The following is a 22,003-nucleotide window of genomic DNA, read 5'->3' on the forward strand; positions in this document are numbered from 1 at the left end:
CCAAGAACAGGCTAGCCTGCAAAGCAGTGTTACTCCTCCCCTCCCCAACTCCTTCAACAGATACCTGAGCAGCTAACTAAACTCAGAACACCTGGATCACCTGGGTTAGTGACAGTGGAGCTGGATAGCCTTAAGTGTAAACGATGTACAGTATATCAATCCATTGTTAGTATGCAAACATTCATGCTTATTGTGATACAAAAGGTATCTTTGTGTGGATTTTATAATGGTAAAATGCGAGACAGTTCATTAGTCCTGAAATTTACTTTCAGTCTATTGATTAAGTTTCTCCTATATTTATCAAAGTACTTTTAATAATGGAGTAAGGGGGCAGTGCTGATGCTTGTCCACTAACATTGGATAAGCTATTCTCCACACCTGCACAGGATTCCTCTAGCAGCTGAGTAGTAGAATGTCTAGATACTATAAATAACAGAAAAATAGTAAAAAAATAATAAAGTGTAACATTAACTGTAAAAAGAATTCTTTAATTTGCTAAATGTACCCATTGTTGGAATCCTCCATTATCATTCTCTCCCCCCCAAGTGTGCCTATTGCATCATTTTGGCTGATCCCAGATATGGTTCCCTACCCAGGTAGCTCCGCTGACTTCAAGGAAAGCACAGTCATTCACCCCTTTAGGAATGTAAATTCAGAAGGAGGTGAGGTAGGCGAGGGTGTTAGAAGCCATCTTTCTGGAGATAGTTAAGTTATCAAACTCTTTGGGACTAGTAAGATGCAGTGACACCATCTGACATGCATGAAGAAGGTTCTGCATTCCATGCATACCCATATCTGTTATGTTTCTCCTTCTTGCAAATACCCTTCTGCCAGGGGTTCTGCTGACAGCACACATTCCTACACCCTGGGATCACAGCTTTTTTAATTTGTTTAAAGAATAAGTCAATTGACTCTTCATGGACCCTATCAGGCATGACTAGTCTGTAAGGATAAAGGTGAAGACAGTATGTATGAACAGCTCATGCTATAAGTAAATTAACCAGCCTCTTTTGAAATCTGAGAAGAAACATGGAGAAAATACATGCGATTATGGGGATTGTGCAAATGCCACACAGACAGTAAGCAGAGGTCAGCAATGAAGGCAGACTTTAGAGATGTGAGGTGATGGTCTTCACCTGTATGTTGACTATATACATCTCATTGTTCCCCACCAGAAGACCCTTTAGAAATCAAAGGTCCATCCTGAACTTAGGTTACTGGTGGTACATATGAGCACACTATTCATTTATTTATTTATTTGCATTTTGTTGGCTGGCTAAGTTCGAATAGCTACTTTTCAATGGAAATCTGAGACTGAATATAGTGATACAGGGATTTGATTTAATAATAGTACCAATTCATTGCATAACATTAAACTGTGAAACAGAGTCAGGAGAACTGCTAAGCTATAGGGCACAACAGTGTCCACAGTCATCTGCAACAGTAGAAGCCACGCATGACAATATCCATACATGGAAAGTTAACAAGACATATGAGGCAGGCAATCCATTAGTCATTAACATAATTTATCATTGTATTTCCATGCCCTGCCACCATTCCCTTCATGTATCATCCTCTGTCTTATTCTCCTTTACTTGCTCTCTAGCCAATAGAGCTCATACTTGCATACCATTATGTAATTATGCCCTACTCTGAGAAACACGAGTCGCTTACATGGAGATGGCTGCAAAACACGTTACTCACTCCTCACTATCAGTGCTATAGCCAACAGTTATAGCATTGTTAAATATTCACCTTTTGACAAATCACTTTGTCAGTGCTGTTTGAGGACCATACAGAGACAGATCATGGTCAAAAAGGGACCTAGGATGGATAATGAACTGTGGCCACATGTCATACCAATACAAAGTACACTTGTGTAAATAAACTTACCATAACAACAGATGTTTAAATGACCACTGCTGCAGTAGCAGAAAACTGATATACCTTAGGCTACTTTGGCAGTGGTCAGTACAAAGACCATCATTACTTGACAACACTAATGCATACCACCTTCCCCTGTTACTTTGATCCCCACTACTATCCTATACTAATAACTGCAATATAAAAAAAAATGGTTTAAATTCTTTATGGTTTCTGATTTGGATCCTGCATAACTTGTAAAAATGTTTAGCTAAGTACTTTTGCTGCTATATAGTTGTTTGACATGTACCATTACTTCTTATATTATTGCATAAAATAATAATATTAACTGTAAAAACTGGACCGTTCCTCCCCGGGCCTCTGCTGAAAAAGGGCTTTGGCTCAGTCAGACATTCCCGGTCAACAAATGTAAAATAAAATAAATACATTACTTGCCTGTCTCTCCCCAGGGATCATAAAACATTGTCCAGCCCTGTCAATGTGCATACTGCTTTCTTATTTACTTCTGCAATGATCACAGAGATTTGGAATTAATTTAAAACTTTTATTTCAAATTTTCTAACACTGAAAACCATTTACTAAACAAAACTAAAACTTCTCAGTTTGAAAACAGTTGACAGTAAACTTCACTTCCCTTAAAACTCACATATATTGAAAGTGTATCTGGCAACCCATTAAACAATAAGAGGCATGCTGGGATACATAGTCAAATAGTAATGCTGTTTGGCTTTTCTTGGTTAGGGGTCACCACAGCAGAACTCTGGTCTGCTAATGATTGGCAGTGGATTCATGCTCACACCTACCTGCATGTCTTTAACGTCCCTTGACCGCGGGGAGGACATGCAGACTCCACAGAGAAGGTGCTCCAACCGAGAATCGAATGGGAGAACGTCTTGCTATTAGGCGACAATGCTAACCGCTGCACCACCGCGGCCCATGGGATTCATAGTCAAATAGCATATCTTAAATCACTAAGTGGGTACTATGTGAATGGAAGAGGGATTCGAAGACAATGTGTGATTAATTTACTAAAATCCTGAGACAGCCCATTGGATGCGGGAGCTCTGCCTGGGGAAGTGACTTCAATAGACTCCCACACTAGACAATGAAAGGCTGAGGAAATCAAACCCTGCACTACAGAAAATAGCTCATTCCTCTGCACTAAGTGCTAGACAAACAGTCTTGTAGTCCAACGCAAGACGTTGCAAAAAAGCAAGCTAACATAAAAAAAAATAGTTAAAATATTAACATAAACTTGTAGGTGTCAAGCTGTCCAGTTTATTCACAAACAAATAATAAACACACTGACAACAGTCAATAAAAGAAGGAAACCAAGGACTATACCCAAAGAATATAGCTCATATTATGACATTTCTGTTTACTACAATCAATTTCTTTCCTTTACACCATAACTACTTTGGGTTGCAGATATCAATTTTTTTATACACAAGCACATGCACGCATGCGCGCATGCACACACACACACACACACACACACACACACACGCACACACACGCGTGAACATCAGTTATAACCCCTTGTATGACTACATACACCTCAGATGCTTGCTATAATCAAATGAATGAAATGCATAAATAATGACTAGAAATGTATTTCATCTCACTGCTGTGAGAACCATATAGCGCAAACCATTTATCTCCATAATCTTCAGAACTTTTAGCTCAAGAATCAATGAAAAAGGCCCATAATCAGGAGCACTTTTTAAAATATAGTTCCTATAATACTTAGAAATTTGCTAATATAACAGGTTTTGCATTATCAAGCATTTTCTGAAGGATATGAAGTCTGAAACTCACTTTTGCCATCATTTAAGTAACTACCGTCTATAATACTTTACTAGAAAACCACAAAATACACAAGTAGCAAACCAGAAACATGAGATAAAAATCAGAGACGGTTGGCAATTATGTGCCCCGTGCACATTTGAGCTGACACACACACATTGGCTGTAATCTTCAGTGATTTACCAGAAATTCAGAAATCAAGTATTTTATAAGAGATGAAAAAATAAGAGGAATGGTATTCTTCAAAATTATGGATAGATGAAAGGCAGACAACTATAATTAAAAATGTAAACCGAACTTTAGGTTTTGCATCAACATGCATTTTCTGAATAGCAAGAACTATGAAACTCTAATGAATGGCATTAGTGACTGACTGTATTCCTTATTGATTTAACAGAAAATAAAAAACGTTCAAGCATTAACGCAAAAATATGAGCAAAACTCAGGGACATTCTGCAAAACTGGGCACTAATAAGAAGCAATGGTATACCTTCTGCCTGAGGATGCATGTATACTCATACACACACACACACACACACACACACACACACACACACACACACACACACACACGCGCACACACACAAAACAATACTAACAAGTACAAACAGGCATATTCACACATGCATGCCGGCACACTCAGATGTATACAGACATATCCACACAATCACACATTCTGTGGTCAAATGAAATATTTGGAATTAAAATTTCATCAGTGCTATTGTTAGTGTAAGTCTGTAAACTAGCCATTGTGTGTATGGTTACTTGTGAACAACAGAACATCTATTTTGTATAACACAATGGTGAGAAAAAAATTAAAGATCATGCAATAATATTGACTGACTATCTTATCACTTTTTAGGTTTTGGTGCAACAATATCACATTAACACTTTGGTGGACAAAAATGGAAAACAGAAAATCTCAAAGTGACTTATTTAAAGGTAATTTCTTGCCAAATAAATATTTCTAAAGAAAGCACTGCTGTATATCAGAATAGCTACTTTTTCAGTTTTCAGTATAATGCCTACAGATCAGCAACATTTTGTAAATCAGCTAGTTTAGCTATGATCTGCCCAGGATAACGAATATATGTCTCATTTATTTAAGCAATTTTCTTTTCTTTTCTTAATGTAAACAGTGTGCTTTTGATGAATTACTTTGATAAATGGAGTTATGTAGCACATGTTCCTTTATACTCAATGCCAGGTGAAACCATTTACATTTTGAATCGGAGTTAGAAAGAATCCATCCCACGTCATCGTTATTTTCAGTGAGACACTGGCAAGAGTAAAAAGAAGCGCATGAATGAATTATGAGAGAATCTAACAGAGCGGCACAGATAGCTAAAAACTACAAGCTGTTCATGAGTTGTATCTTACAGCCCTGATATTGAGTCTGTTTCTTTCCACTTAAAACTGTATGATTCTGAGTACACAATTTAACCAGATAATTCCCAGTTAGGATTATATCATTAACAAGGAATAAAATCGCAATGTGTATGCAAGAAATAGACAGTATGGAACATGTATAAATTAATAAAAATGAAAATACTTACCCAGAAGCAATCAAGCCAAAAAACATAGACTCACTGGCACAGAGATGAGGGATAATATGGATGTGATGTAAACATTTTGAAGGGGGAATGTGGGCCTGGTGTTGGGGTTACTAGCTTGCAGCATGAGTCAGAGGTACAGGATATAGTGTATGTTGGAAGGGCTGAAGCCTTAACTAAAACACAGATAGCCTGATTTCAAACAGTGGCTTGAGAAAAGCCAGACAAGGGAAGAAGGCAGCAAGTAGCTGAAACCGGTTCAGCCATCCTGGGGGAAGGAATGGTGCTTATAGTCAGCTAATTGCTAATTGCAAGCAGAGGCATGCACAACATTAAAAAAGGCCAACGGGAAGAGAAGATAGTTATCCCAAACCAGTTAGGGCAACCTTAACTGCACATGTATGGTGATGTTGTAGGATGTCCTAGAGTGATATAAGTGCTAATGCTATGACAGCATAAAAAATTTTAACCATCCGATAATACATTTTTATTTATTTATTTATTTTACACTTGTTGACCAGGCTAGTCCATCTGGATACATATCCATTTTCAGTAGAGGCCCGGGGAGAAAAGCTCCACATTTACAATATTATTTACAGTAAGAGACATTTTACAAAAATTGAGGTACATAACAGTTTTTTACCATGCATTGGATTTTTGCTTACAAATTTAGTACATATCATGTAGTTAGTCATAGAAATGAAATCACAAGTAAAACTTCTTAACTGCAGAGACACACACTCTTTTTAGGTAACAGAAAAGTAACTAGCACATACAGAAAAGATGATTAATACCCATAGATAAGTGAGGTAGTTAGTCAGGGTTAGCATATGCTAACTGCTTACATGCTAAGTCTCTGCAGAAATAAAAGCTATCTGTATAAATCCACATTAAAGAGAATTATTACTAATGTAGAGGCTGATGCTTACAAACAACTTTGCATTTCAGTGCTTCATGTATAAATGCAGTGCCTGCTAACTTTGAAGAATAAACTGCCTATATTGCATTAAGATTTGGTGTGCTGGTGATAGCGCTATAACATTTCCTGAACTATTACGGCCATGCAATAGGAAATAGCTGGCAAACAATGACAGCAGGTTCATAGTTAATAGGTATGCAGTCCCGGAGATCGTTACAGAGCCTAGCCCAAATTTCCATTTGCTCAAAAGCACTGTTTGGTTAAGTGACTTGCTCAATGTTATTCAGTAGGTTAATGAAGCTGGAAAGATTCAAACTCTGTACCCTTGCCACAGGAAGCAGCTCATTAACCAGTGGGAGCTTTAGTTGTCAGCACTAACCACCAAAGTAAGAGCTTTTAACTAAATACTGAAGTCATTTACAATCCAGTCTTGTAGAGAAGACTGTCCCACAGCAATCTGCAACAATAACTATGTTGGATGCTGACAATAAAACAGTTCTGATCACCACTCCAAATAATATCATCATGATACATGCCCTGATAAATGTCAACCCCTATACAGTTGCTGAAGTCTGTAAAGAAGGTACTACAAAAATAAATTTCTAAAATGCAATGTGTTTAGTCTATATTACATAATCCAGGCCTATTAATGAATTAATTAATTCTTTAGTGCAATAAATAAAGCTAAACAATAAAAGACAATATATAAATGTTGCAGCTGCTTTTGTTCAACAACCCAGAAGTCATAAAAAAAATGAGAAATATTACTGCATACAGCATACTATTTTTCGGGAGAGGCACTCACATGCTTGCATTATACCTACATCTTTGCATTGCAGCCGCATCTCATTTTGACCTCACCAAATCTTCTCTGCCATCAATAGCGATCCGATCTGAAAACACTTAGTATAGGCCTGTCCAGCTTGAATGGCTAATAATGCTTTATTGTTGGAGCATACACCTGACGAGTCAGCAGAGCCAGAGCATGGACAATTGGGGCCCTATGCCTGATAATGGATCAGGCTGCTGACACCCATACCAATATCCCATTACTTGGCTGTCTCTCCCCAGTTATCATAAACACCTTTCAAATCTTTCAGTCTACATACTATTTTTTTCTTTATTGTTACAATTTTGACAGAGATTTGGATTTCATTTAAAATTATTTCAAATTTTTAAAGAAAAAAAGAAAACGACAGCTATTTTTAAACAAAACAAAACACTAGAGCATTGAAAATAGAAAGCATGAGAATCAGTATACTTATTTTCCCTTGAAACTCACATTTAATAAAAATGCAACCCATTAAACCACAAGAGACATGCTGGGATTCATACTCCAGCAGCATATAGTGTCGTTGTGAAGAGTGCAGAAATTCAAAGGACAGATGTGCGATGCATTCACTAATAACCTGGGACTGGACACAAGTGTTCCTTTTTCAGGAGCAGCTCGGGATTACTATCCGATGAAGTGACTTGGCAGAGTCACATAGAAAATAAATGAATGGTGAGGGAATAAATCTGGGTTCATATTATAATGTCAAAGTTATGTAACATCGAATACCATATGGTAGACACCATATGACTGAAGTTCCGTAACTTCGAAAGTACAAAAAAAAATTAAGTAACGAAAACTTACCCTGATGGGTTAAAGCAGGGGGGCAAGCCCCCCTGCACCCACCACACCCACTACTACTTAAATATACCAACTCCTAAATCATGCTACAGTGTAGGAAAGGGAAATTTTCCCTTTCCACACCGTACTCCATTAAAGTGCAATCCCGGAGTTGGTATATTTAAGTAGTGGGGGGTGTGGGGGGTGCAGGGCAGCTTGCCCCCCTGCCTACACTCTTTAGGTTTTTTGTTTTTGGTTTTTAAATTATTTTAAATGTAATTCAATGTTTTAATAGTCTGATGCATAAAGTTCAATGTTTATGCATTTGAACTATTTAACTTTTGTTATAATGATATGAACCCAATCAAACCATGTACTTTTAGGAAATATCTCTTTAAGAGCTCAAAGCTTTATTCATCTGCATTAAGTGCAAAACACAGTACTGTAGCCCAAACTCACTGCATTTCATACCTGTCTGCCTGTAAAAAACAAGCCGAATTAAAAATGTATTTGTAATTAAAGCACCAACATTAAACGTAAAGACTTCATACTGTCCAATTTACTGACAGCTAAGTAATGAACACACTATCAACATTCAACAGAACAAGTAAGCCTGGGATCACATCCAGAGAACATGGCTCATACGATTATGCTCCTATTCACTGCAATCCATTTCCTTCCTTTACACCAACCTGGTTATTAGGTAGTTACTAGGCTTGCAGTCCAAGGGACCATTGAAGAGCCTAGCCCAAATGTCCACTTGCCTCAAAGTGCTGTCTGGTTAAATGACTTGCTCAAGAACAGGGAAGAAATATGAGGCAAAATCAGAGATGTCCTGCAAAACTGGAGATAAATAAGAGCAGATGACTGTAAATCACACAAAAAGTTAATAGAGTAAAGGTTTTGCATCAACACGTATTTATTTAGTTAGTTATCCTTCATTAACAAGGTTAATCACATTACACTAGTGGTCTCTTTTCAGGGGGGACCCAAGGTGGTATTTCTACTATTAGGGGAAATTTGGCCAGGGCAGTGGGGAACTTGCCCTACTCTTTGGAAGTGCTAGATGTGCTGGAGGGCCCCTACAGCAGCAAGAAATAGACGGACCTAAGGGAAGCAGCAGCATGGAGAAGGAGAGGAAAGCCATGGAGAGTTTGGAGGTGAAAAGTGAGAATTCGTAGAAGGATTTGTCTGATATGGAGCTTCAGAATGTAAACAAAGATTCCTGTGTGATGGATGTTACAAATGAGCAGTGTCTATTTGTCTCCAAGGATAAGTAAGTAAGCAAGTCTGTTGGAGTGAGACAAATAAAAGAACTGGTGTCAAGAGGGCTCGCAGAAAATGCCCTATTAAAAATAACTGAGCAAGATGATCCAGGTGACAGTTCTACTGTTTCATGGGGGAGATGGCAAGTAACTTTTTAGGAAGTGCTGAGGATGGTAATGTGGAAGTTGAACTAGATGAAGCGGCAACAGAGAATACAGCAGTTAAAACTCATGCAGCAGTAACAGAAGGTAAAAGAGGAGCAACAAACTGAGAAGGTGTCTGGTTTTGTGGCAGCAAACAATGCAGTAACTAAAAGATATGCAGCAGTCACAGCAGAGAAAAAAAGGAGAGCAGCAACAAACAGTAAGTAAAACTGTTTTTAAAAAGAAAAGAAGACAAACTGTGAGAACAAGAACAAAAAAATGATGCTGTAATAGACATATACAATTTGGTAACTCTTCTGGGTTTTAAAGCTCAAGAAATTCAGTTTTTTTACGCCTATTGGGACATAGACTATTTGTGACTTAACATTTGAAACTGATGGACTAATGATGAAATTTCTGGAACTGTGTAACAAAAATAAGGACATTAATCCATGGAACAATTGTTTGGTTTCTGGTAGCAACTTAAGTGTTAAAAATATGTTACTTTGTAGTTTATAAATAATGAACTGGAAGAAGAAGATTACAAAATGCATGCTGGGTTTGCATGAAACTGGAGTCTGTGATGTCTAATGTTTGCAACTAAAGTGGTGTCAATGTTGTTTGTTTTTCATTTATATAAATGTAAGATTGTCTCTGTCATATGTGATAATTTAATAAAGATGTTTATTGAAAAAATATTGTGAAAGTTAAACATGAAACAAACTTATGGAATTGAGGGTAGAGATTGGAAGCTGTTTTGAAATGTGAAAAATAAACTATGGTGAAGCACTTGCCAAATGTTTTTTTATGTGGCTGGACATAGATTGACATTAAGATATAGTGGCCAGCCTTAATCATATTTCTTTTGTGGAGACTTTCATTTAATTAACAATTGTTACAAGGTACAATGTAACCAATGTGGGAAAATAGGCCATACAGCAAGAAGGTGTGGCCTGAATGCAGGTTGTGTCAAAAAAGGGACACTTCTAGATGAAATGTCAAGTTCAAACAGTAAATATTGAAAACAAAGGGGAAAGTATGATACCATACTTGAAGAAGGACAACAAGATATTGGAGGAAAGAGTAAACTAGGTGAAGAAGGAACTGTAGAAAAAGAAGAAAATAAATATGGAAGGGAAATGAGGGGAGAGACAGTGCATGCAGGAAGACAAGTATGGAGAAAGGATTGATGTTAATATTTTTTTGAAGTGATAAATCTGTTTCTGAGGATCAAGGATTATTTCTACATAAACCCAGGAAAATAATCAGTTGGGGATAGCGTAAAAATAAGAAAATGAAATTTTAAAAATATTTCCCCTAAACTTAAAAATAAACAGAATATATAAATTATAAATCCAGATAAAATCACTTTAGCTAGCAGATCTAGGAGACTTACAATCCTAGCCAAGAGTTTATGCCCTAAAAAGAAACCTCAACCAGCACCCCTGTCACGGATGGAACCCCTAGGCCAAATTTGTGGTTTTCCATCCACTCATCAAGGTTGCACTTAAAGATGGTCACCAACATACTTTTTCTGACATGTATGAGGAGTCTATTCCACAGATGGAGCAGTCTCTGGGAGACAAACCTATCTCTCCAGCAGGTTTTGTTAATGTCACATATTATATTTAAGCCTTTTGATTGGGTAATGTGCAAGAAGTTAGACTTACAGATATGGCGCATCTCTACTAGAGCAGGATCTGAGATTGCCTTGTAGGCGAGACACAGATCACCTCTGAGCAATCTGTATGATACTGAGCAGAGTAATAGTGATTTGAGCCTATCCACACAGGACAGGTGCTGGAGGCCATGGATTCTCTTTGTGAGGTATTTCTGTGGCCTTTCCAGTTGGTGCATGTGTTTGGAGAGGTACATAGCAAATGGGGTGTTGTACTCAATTACTGGCCTAATGAGGGAGGAGTACAGAGAGGTAATAACCTCCTTTATTTCAGGAAGCAATCCCTTTATTTATGAGATAAACCAGGTAAAAGGTTTTTCTGACCCCTGCCACTACATGATGGTCAAATGTGAGATTGTTGTCAACCCGTGTACCCAGGTCTCTCACCATAGGTTGTGTGCTTAGGGGGCTGCCGTTGATGTGGTAATCAGTAGGGGCCATGTTTTTGATGAATGGTATGATAATACATTTTTTTTTGCATTTAATTTATGGACATGACTTTGGCACCAGTCATTTGTTGCTGTGAGACCCTCTTGTAGTATATTAACATCATTTGGGGAGTCCATGACAGCACCCAACTTACAGCTGCCTGCAAACTTGGTCAACCACAGGCCTTTTGTCTTTGCCTGGACCTCTGAGAAGTAGATGCCAAATAATAGGGGTCCTAGGACAGATCCCTGGGGAACACTACTAGTGACAGGTCTGCTGTCAGAGGTGGTGGCACCTACTTTGACCTTGTGGGTCCTATTGGTGAGCCAGTTGACCACCCACCTAATGAGATAGGGATTTATGCCAAGTTGTGTTAGCTTTTCAATGATGCCCAAGTGGGAGATTGTGCCAAAGGTTTTGGCCAAGTCAGGATAAACTGTATGTACTGAATTTCCCTCATTCAGTGCCTTGGTGACAGTCTCAAAAAAGTGAACCAGTTTCAACAGGCAAGATCTGCCCTTGACAAATCCGAACTGGATGGGGTCAAGTGTTTGGAGATTGCCTATGTCCTTGTTTATGAGGTCCATAATAATACGCTCCATGGCCTTACAGATTAGACTTGCCAAGCTAATGGGGTGATAGATTCCAGGGGTCAGAAAAATACATTGTACAGTACAATAAAAAAGAATGTGAATTAATACATTTGATATCGGCAAATGAGAAATGCAAGTGAATGTATAAGCTAAACATTATTATCAATTATATACACATATAACATAACACCAGGTAAAATATTTTAGTATATGGCAACCTGATAATACAGTGGGAAGTGAAGTGAGAAAAAGGAGATTACCCAAGTGTAATACAGGTGCAGATCCAGTTATTAAGGAGGTGTTGTCTAAGTAGTTGTTTAAACATGAAGTCGGTGGGGGTAGTAAGTGTGTGTTGTGGGACATAGTTCCAGGTTTTTGCAATGTGATTGGCAAATACAGAGTCACCAAATGAGTTACAAGATTTGTGTGTTTGCAGAAGTAGTTTGTTGGATGTGCAGAATGTATGTGATGAGTGGTAGGGTTGGACAAGCTTTATTAGTGATGCACAGGCATCTGGATGAAAAATTATGTTATGGGCAATTGTCAGTTGATTAAGTGTTAGAAGATGCGGCAGCTCTAGCCAATGAATAAGGGCAGTGCAGTGGTGGACTCTATGAAGGAGGTTAGCAGAAAATGAGCAATTTTGTGGTATTTTCTAAGGTCGTTGAAAATGGGGGAGGCATAAAGAAGTGTTTAATTAATTATTTATTTTATTTATTTTATTTTGCATTTGTTGACCGGGCTAGTCTAACTGGAATAAAATCCATTTTCAGTAGAGGCCCGGGGAGAAAAGCTCCAACACAGACAATTTTATACAGTAAAAAATAATCACAAGTTCATAGAAGTATAACAGTAGTAAAATAGCTCTAAACAGTTACAGCCATACACAGACACAATATATAACTGTAATAATTATCACAAATTCAAAGAATTATATCGGTAGTTAAAAAGGGTCTAAACAGATTACAGACATACAGATTAGATACAGTTGTCATTACAAGCATACCTAGCTCATGATGAGATGATATGCAATGCAATAATTATAAAAACAAAATAGTTGTTTTCAATTGCAAGCAGGATAGAAAAGTATAAACAGTTGATTAATTATACAAATGTATCATATGAGACAGTGAAATACAAGATATATAGGAAACAGCAAGAGGATGTAAGTAGGTAGAATATACTCATGTTAGGAGCAGAGAAGACATAGGAAATAGAAGAGAAGACAGTTAGTCAGGGTTAGTACAAGGGCAAAGCCAGTGAGTACTGAGAAATTGTTTTATTTTCAGTTTAAAGAGTCTTATGGAGGACAGAGATAGGAGTTCAGAGGGAAGCCTGTTCCAGTGTTTCCCTACAGAGTTAGAGAACAGTGAATCTCCAACTGAGTTGTTGGATTTGCTGATAGTAATAAGTAGCTTATTAGAGGAGCGTAGGTTCTTAAGATTGTTGTAGGGGGTAATGAGAGTAGTCAGTATAGGTGTATAGGTGGGGTAGTACAAGCTCTTATGGATAATAGTGAGTTGTTGAAATAGTATCTGGTTATGGAACTCTAGCCATCCTAGTTGTTTTAGGTTGTTGCAGTGAGGTGTTCTAAAAGGAGATCCTCTGGCAAATCTAGCAATGCTGTGATAGGTAGTAGCAAGTTTGTTTAGGTTGTTTTTTGAGAGATTGGTGTATATGGGTGAAGCATAGAGTAAGGTAGTGATTAAATGAGTTCTAGCTATAGCGATTTTGGTTGAAGGAGTGAGGAAGGGTTTGATTCTGTAAAGGGATCCCAGTTTTTTATTTACTGTTTTTATAGTGATGTTAGTATGAGTGTCGAAGTTTAGACTATTATCTATGGTTATTCCAAGAAGTTTGGTGGTTGTGTCAGGAGATATGAGAGTCCCGTTGTTGGATGTAAGAGTGAAGTGAAGAGGGGCAGACCTATGAGTAGGAGTAAAAAGTAGAAGTTTAGTTTTTTTAGGGTTAAGTAGAAGGCAACGGTTTAAAAAACATTGTTCAACTGTATTAATTGCATTTTGTGTAAGGGATTGTAGCTCGGTAGGAGTATTAGCTGAGCAAATAATGGTGGAGTCGTCTGCATATTGAATGCAGGTTGCATGTGGAATTGCTAGGTGGAGGTCATTAATGAAAATGGAAAATAACAATGGGCCTAAAATGGAGCCCTGGGGGACACCAAGGGAAATGGGGAGTTGAGAAGATAGGTTGCTTTCCCATAGTACTGCTTGTTGTCTATTCTCTAAGTAGGATTTGAACCATTGTAATGCTAAAGTATCAAGAGAAAGAGATTTAAGTATTTCAATAAGGAGCTGGTGGTTAACCATATCAAAAGCCTTAGATAAATCAATGAAGACAGAAGGTATTGTTATTACGGTTAGAATTTATACAGTCTGTGAAGGAGAGTAGGGCTGTGGTGGTGCTGTGGTTAGGTCTAAACCCATGTTGACAGTTGGCAAGTAAGTTATTATCAATAAGATGGGTGAGTAGTTGCTTATGGACACATTTTTCCATTATTTTTGCCAGTGGAGAGAGTAGGGCTATTGGTCTATAGTTTGAAATGTCAATGGAGTTACCACCTTTATGAAGGGGGATGATGCGTGAGATTTTCCAGATAGATGGGATATTTCCTTCGGTTATAGTTCTGTTTATAAGTATGGAAATGGGGAGGGCTATGGCTTTGGCACCTTTTTGCAGGTATTCAGCAGGCAGATGGTCAGCAGAGGGGGTAGTAGGTTTCAGTTTTTCTAGAAGAGAGCAAATGAAGGATGTAGGAACAGGTTTAAGCTGAAATAATGGAATTGGGTAAGTTGGAGAGGTGGTTAGATTAGGGGACGTTGGAGATAATTGCTTAGCTAGTGTTTGAATGGTATCTGTAAAGAAAGAATTAAAGGCATTGACAGTTTGTGTTGGATTATCTTGGTTGGAGCCTTATGGGATAGGTGTAATAGTTTGACCTGGGTGTAGGAGTCTGTTGATGCTGGACCAAAATTTTTGTGGATTCCTTTGGTTAGTTTGTTGTAGTTGGATATAAACATTTTTTTTATCTAGCAGGATAGCTTTTTTAGTAGTATTTCTTAGTTGTCTAAAGGTTTGGTGGTCTGTTAAATTCCTGGTAGTGTGCCATTTTGTCCAAGATTTGTTTCTGAGGAGAATTTTCTGTCTAGTTGCTTTGGTGAGCCATGGGGCAGGTTTAGCATTACTTCTAATAGAGCGTACAGGGGCATGTTGGTCAAGGATGGATAAGAATGTGGAATTAAAGTAGTCAACTGCTTTATCTAGGGGGAGTGTTTTTAGTGGTGACCAATCACAGTGTTTGAGTTCTAGCTGGAAAAGTTCAGGGTTGTAGAATTTTTTAGTCCGGATTGTTCGATAAGTAGTAGGGTTAGATATGTTAGTTTTGTGTCTGATGATATAAGTGAGTGAGTGATCACTGAGATCATCAGGAAGGGTTCCTGCTTTGTATGTGAGATGTGGAGAGTTTGTAAGAATCCAATCTAATGTACTTTCTTTGTTGTTGGTTTTATTAATTCTTGTAGGGGAGGTAATGACTTGTGAGAAGCCATAAAGATTAATGTGGGTGGTGGGATGAGGGGTACTGCAGGACTTCCAGTCGATGTTAAAGTCCCCAAGTACTAAAGTTTCTTGTGGAAGATTGATTGATATCCAGTTAAGAATGCTTTCAAGGATATTAATGTTATTTCCAGGGGGAAGGTAAATACAAGCAATGTTAATGGATTTGAATTTGTTGATTTGAAGTTTAGTGACAAGGATTTCAGAGTTATTAAATATAGGTAGATTTATGTTAGATGTGGTGACTTGTGAATTATTTTTATAGAGGACTGCAACACCCCCTCCCTTTTTGTTAATACGGTCCAATCTTAGGATACTGTAGGCAGGTGGGGTAAGTTCATTGTCATTAATGAATGGTTTTAGCCATGTTTCTGATAGACATAGGAAATCAAATTGGTAGAATTCTAACAGGGCATGAAGATGGGCAATCTTGTTTTTAATGCTTTGAATGTTAAGATGTGCTATAGAAAGAGAGTTTGGAGGCTTATTAGGCGTATATGTATGAGTTATGTTAGTGTTGAATTGTACAGTGTCAGGAATATTGTTTGGGCCAGGATTAGGATGAATGTCTCCATCTAGCAGGGCTAGGTGGTGTATTTTGTATGTGGGGTTGTTAAATTTAAGGAAATAAAAAGTGTTTTTCTTGTATGGAGAGTACTATATTTTATATGGGTTAGTCTGTGATATTTGGCTTGCAGGTAGCAGGGACAAATTGTGGTGTTAAAGCTGTAAAGGGAGATACGTAGTAGTGGTGTGGAAGTGAGCCTGGAGGGCAGTAGAAGGTTTGGGTGGAGTGGTTGTTCATAAGAGGTTAATGTGTAGATAGTTATTAGAGGAGGTAGGAGCAAAACAATTAGTGTTAATTAAAGGCAAAGATATCCCATGAGTGGAATAGTTTGCATTAGTAACAATGTGACAGTGAGTGAAGTAACTTATAAAATGAAAAATGTTAAACGTGATATAAAAGGATGCAGTGATTCCAGTAATTCTGACATATGTGGATAATATAGTTCTGGTCACTAATAATGAAATATGGATGAGGGAAGTGTTGGTTTGTCTAAATAGGATGTTTAGGGAAATGGAAATGACCTTGAATTGAATAAAGATAAATGTAAATGTTTGGGTGATGTGCTGAAAATTGGGTGCATGTTTTTCACTGAATGAAGTATCTTTGCTAGGGGTAACATTCTTGGAAAAAAATGATGTAGTCAGGATGCAAAGGGAGGGTATGATAAAAGAAGTGAAAGAAATATGCCTTCTGTGGATGATATAGATTAGCATTCAGGGAAAAGGTTTGTCTGATGAATTCTTTATTAATGGGAAATAGCATATATGTCAAATGTTTATCTAACCCAAAAAATATGAAAAGAAATTGTGTGCAACTGGTGTTTCTTTCATACATTTCAAGATTAAACCCAGTGAAAATAGATGTTTTGTGTATGAGTGACGATGAAGGGGGAATGGTGTTACTAAATCCAGTTGTTTATTCTGTTTATTCTGTTTCTTTAAACTTGTACAGAGTATTAAAGCAGGTAAAGGAAGAAAATCAGAAATTAATAGTGAGAATGTTTAAATATAAGTACAAAATATTCTGAGATATGATGAGAATAACAGGAAAAGAATATGTAAAATGAAGAAATTAAAAATTATCAAGAAAAATACTATCATGGAAAATAAATATAGGTAGCACTTGTGTTTCCTAAATGACAATAAAGTTTCTTTGAATCTTTTAATCTTGAAAACTATCTAAGACAGATGGGACCTTAGTTTAACATCTCATTTGGCTAACAACACACTCCAGTGTGCAGCACCCCTTTATGTTGCACCGTAGTGTCAGCAACTGATCCCACAGACTGTTGCGGTGAAGGCGAGCATACTACCTGTTATACCACTTGCACTGATTCTGAACCATAAAACAATAAAAGTCTGTAACTGACACTGGCAGACTGTAATCCTCGCTAATTTTATATATATATATATATTTATATATGTATATATATATATATACACACATATATATACATAAAAATATGTGATTGATGCTTGTAAATGTTTTAGCTAAAGAGAGACAGTATTTTTATGCATTTGTTTTAGACAGTGTACCACCCCCCCACCAGCATCAGACCCTAGGCAGCTGATTAAGTCATCTTGTGCTAGATCCAGCTCTGTCTCCAGCACTCTGTTGATGGATGCCCCCTTCAATACCACCTGCACACCATCATTCTGTATTAATACCCAGCCAGGCCAATTTCCTTCAACATTGTCATCATTTCCGATATTTATTCCCAGTATCACCATTCTGTCCATATCACATCCTCTTTAAGTTCAGGTTCGATTTTATTTAGGGGCTTTTTACCAAAGTGCCATTCCAGAGGAAAAGAAAACAAATAGAACAAACAAAAGCAAGTAGAACAACACTGACCACAGAAACATATCTGCTTTAACAAGACACCTACCAAAATAAAATAACAAATGAAATAATATTAAATACAGGGCATAAAACTATATGTATGTATGTAATAATATTAGTCCACTCCACTACATGCTAAATCAAATAAGTAAGTCCTTAAAACATGTCTAAAGCCAGCCAGGGAGAAACATTCTCTGAGTCGCCAAGGTAGCAAGTTTGATAAGTAAGGATCCTGATAAAATTATCATAAACCAAACTATTTGTGTTAATCCACAGAGCTGACAGCAGACACTTGAATGCTGACCACAATACCCACACAGAGCATTATGGTACTATGAGCTCCTGCAGATAGCATGGACCCAGGTCATGAATGGACAGACACACTAACATCAAAATCTTAAAGATGATCCTAAACTGGACAAAGAACCAATGTAGGCCATACACATTAGATGGAATATGTAGAAAAATGAGGCATGCCAATAAGTAACATAGCAGCTGAGTTCTATACTAACTGTAACTGGTCAAATCCAGTATTATGTAGTCCCACGTACAGGCAAGGCGTGAACCACAGTCAAGGAATCTTGTTTAATCCTGGAAATGTTTCTTAGACAGAAAACACATGACTTCCCAAAGTGTAAGATGTGAGTCAAGGATAATTCCAAGATTATAAATCATCAATAAAGAAAGCTAGACTTGTCGCTTGTACTGTTGCTAACTTTTATTCACAAGATCACAAGATAAGCACTTTCATCTCTAAATAAAAAAAAAAAACTTCAAACCCATATAAAATCATTGTATTTAAATACACTTTTAAAGTCACATGGCTGCCAAGCCCCCAAACAATCTTCTGATAACTTTAAAGGGTCCTCATAGAAATTCTTTAGCTTACCCTCAAACAAGTGAAATTATCAAAATATACATAAAATATCTATCAAAACAGGCTATATTATAAGCTACATAAGCTTTTGTTCACATAAAACATTTCTAAAATCCATATCTAATCTTTTGATAATAAAACAATGACCTATTACTTATCTGGAAAGTGCCTTGAGTTTTAATAGGCAGAAGACAGATGTATATTCATTTAAGCCTGGCCAGCTTCCGGCATTTAATCACAGCTGCCAGTATAATTCCTTCTTCTCAAACATCAATGATCAAAGTCCCCCTCTTTCATTAGATGTCACCTTTTCCATTATAGTAAATTTAAATTTGCATCACATATTTGTCTGTACATGTTTAAATAGACCATTCGTAACTGTTTTCTTTTCATTTTGCAATTATGTGCAGGTGACTGTGAGCTGTCTAACGGGAGCTAGGATCCGCCACAAAACACACGCACTCAAGTCACTCCAAAGCAAGTACAAATATGACTCCGTCATTGTCCATGCTGGTGTGAATGACCTGAGACGTACCTCCCTGGACTACATGAAAAGAGACATAGAGGAGCTCTCCGATTATGTAGCCCAGGCTGGTATGACCCTGACCCTGAGTAGCATCTTGCCCTCACCAAGAATGATACCACAATACAAAGACAAGATGATCAGCTTTAACAATTGGCTCAAGTACTGGTGTCATTCTAAGGGGATCCAATGTCTGTCTGCCTGGGATGACATGTTGGACAAGCCACGCTAAGGGATGGCTTCCACCTGTCACCACTGGGCTTCCGGATATTGGCTAAGGCTCTTGCCACACCCATAGTGCCTTTTTTAGGCAAAGCTCAAAAGACAAACCCACCTCCTTAGAAAACAAAAATGGAAAAAAAACTAAGGGTAATGCTGCTCAACGCCAGAAGTCTAAATCTCAAGATGCAGGCACTTGATGCACTCCTCAGCATGGAGAACATCGACGCCTGTGCAGTAACTGAAACCTGGTTCAAGGCTCCTGAGAGCACTCCAGCGCTACCAAGCTATACCTCGTATCATGCTTTTCGGCCCCAAAACCCAGGCTGAACCACAAAGGGAGGGGGAGTGTCCATATTCATCAAGGACACCCACACCTCCAGGTTAGTAGCAACACATGAAGCATCAGAGACCATACAGGTGCAACTAACCATAGGCAAAACTGCTATACAACTGGTAGCATGTTACAGACCACCCTCCCAATCTCAAGAACCCCACTCAGCCTTCCTGAAGACATTGGAGGATATGAATGTATCACAAAATACCATCATACTGGGAGACTTCAACTACCCAAACATAGATTGGGTACATTATTCTAGCCCTAATACCGTAGCCCAAAGGTTCCTGGAATTCATAAATTCAAATGCACTGGAACAACTAGTCACCTCTCCCACTTGGGGAGATAATATACTAGACCTGATCATCACAAACATGGGGACAAAATGCTCCACACCAGAAGTATACCCCTCACTAGTGAGATCTGACCACAAACTAATCACCCTGGATATGCATATCCCACCTCCACCCCCAGCACAAAAGACCACAGTGAAAAACTTCTCAAAAGCAGACTTCAGTCTTCTTAAGACTGAGATGGTATCCTTTAAGCCCACTGTGCCAGTGGATACCACATCCCACAATGCCGAATCCTTCACAAATGCTTTCTATGGACATCTCCAAGAATGCATGGATCATGCAATCCCAAACAAATCCAAGTCCCTCTCCACCAAAGGTAAGCGTCCTGTCTGGTGGACCTCAGCCATAAACAAATTGTATAACAAAAGAAGGAAGCTACTGCACATCAGAGCAAAATCCCATGAAGGGAAGACATCTCTGATCAACATTAGCAGAAAACTATGTTCTCTCATAAAACATCCAAGGCCAACTTTGAGAGAAAAATCGCTAAGGACACTAAAGATAACCACAAAGCCTTCTTCAGCTATGTTAGAAACCAAACCCTCAGATATGCTCAGAGTAGGTTCAAAACAACAAAAATACACTGAACCCACAGATATTGCCAACATTCTGGCTGACAGGTTCAGTGCAAATTTCTCCTCCTTCACCCCCAAAAGAAGAAATACTTATCCCAGCTGAATGTAATCTCCCTGTCATCTCAGATGTCCAAGTGAGAACCGCCCTAAACAAAGCAAAAACACAGCATCAATGGGACCTGACTGTATCCTGGTTATGGTTACGTGAACTCCAAGAGGAGCTAAACCCACACATAAAAATTCTATTTAACCTTAGCCCTACTTCGGGATATGTACCTGAAGACTGGCGTACAGCAACAGTGGTCCCACTCCACAAGGGGGGTGCCTCTACAGACCCTGGAAACTACCGCCCCATAAGCTTAACCAGCCTGGTCTGCAAAGCTATGGAAAGAATCATTATGGAACTCATAAACAGAGACATAGGGGACCTACAGACACTTGACCCCACCCAGTTCGGCTTTGTAAAGGGCAGATCCTGCCTTTTAAACCTGGTTGACTTTTTTGAAACAGTCACTAGAGCCATTGATGAGGGCAAAGCAGTCCATACAGCATACCTGGACTTGGCTAAGGCCTTCGACACAATACCCCACTCAAGCATCATAGATAAGCTCAACAGCTTAAAAGTAAACCCTTATGTCACTAGATGGGTTGCAAACTGGCTAAAGGACAGAACCCATAAAGTTAAAATCGCTGGAGCAATGTCAGACTCAAAGCCAGTCACAAGTGGTGTCCCACAGGGATCTGGCCTGGGACCCCTCTTGTTCGGCATTTATTTCTCAGATGTTAAAGCAAACATGGGAGGGCTGTGGCTGACAATGTTCGCAGATGACTGCAAACTAGGCCATAGTCGATACACCAGCAGACACACACATCCTACAAAAGGCCTCACAGAAACGGACAACTGGTGCCGGAGTCACGGCCTTAAACTAAATGCCAAAAATGTATAGTCATCCCCTTTGGGAAAAACAAAGTACCCACAAATTATCACATAGACAGCAACCCACTGAGTACAGAAAAAGTAATCAGAGACCTAGGGACCCAAGTTGACAGCGACCTCTCATTTGACACCCACGTTGCCAAAGTGGTTAGAAAAACATTCTACCTTGCACACCTCATCATGAAGGGATTCACATCCAGATCCAAGGATGTCATTGTACCCCTATATTCCTCCCTCATCAGACCCATGATTGAGTACAATGCCCCCTTTGGTGTGTACCTCACCCGGCATTTGCAACAGCTGGAGAGACCAC

The 22,003-nt window shown here is 38.4% G+C and overlaps 1 protein-coding gene across 1 annotated transcript in view; it reads left to right on the forward strand.

Moving 5' to 3' along the window:
• LOC122811583 (uncharacterized protein YBL113C-like) overlaps positions 1–22,003 on the forward strand; it is a 994,203-nt gene that overhangs the window by 382,168 nt on the left and 590,032 nt on the right. The window contains exon 2 of the mRNA XM_044083519.1: positions 4,553–4,632. Within this exon, the coding sequence (XP_043939454.1) occupies positions 4,596–4,632 (37 nt within the window). The 5' untranslated portion in view covers positions 4,553–4,595. The remainder of the gene's footprint in view (positions 1–4,552; positions 4,633–22,003) is intronic.

Source organism: Protopterus annectens, chromosome 1.part1 (genome assembly GCF_019279795.1).
Source record: "Protopterus annectens isolate FY-2018-M chromosome 1.part1, PAN1.0, whole genome shotgun sequence".
Classification (NCBI taxonomy): Eukaryota; Metazoa; Chordata; order Ceratodontiformes; family Protopteridae; genus Protopterus; species Protopterus annectens.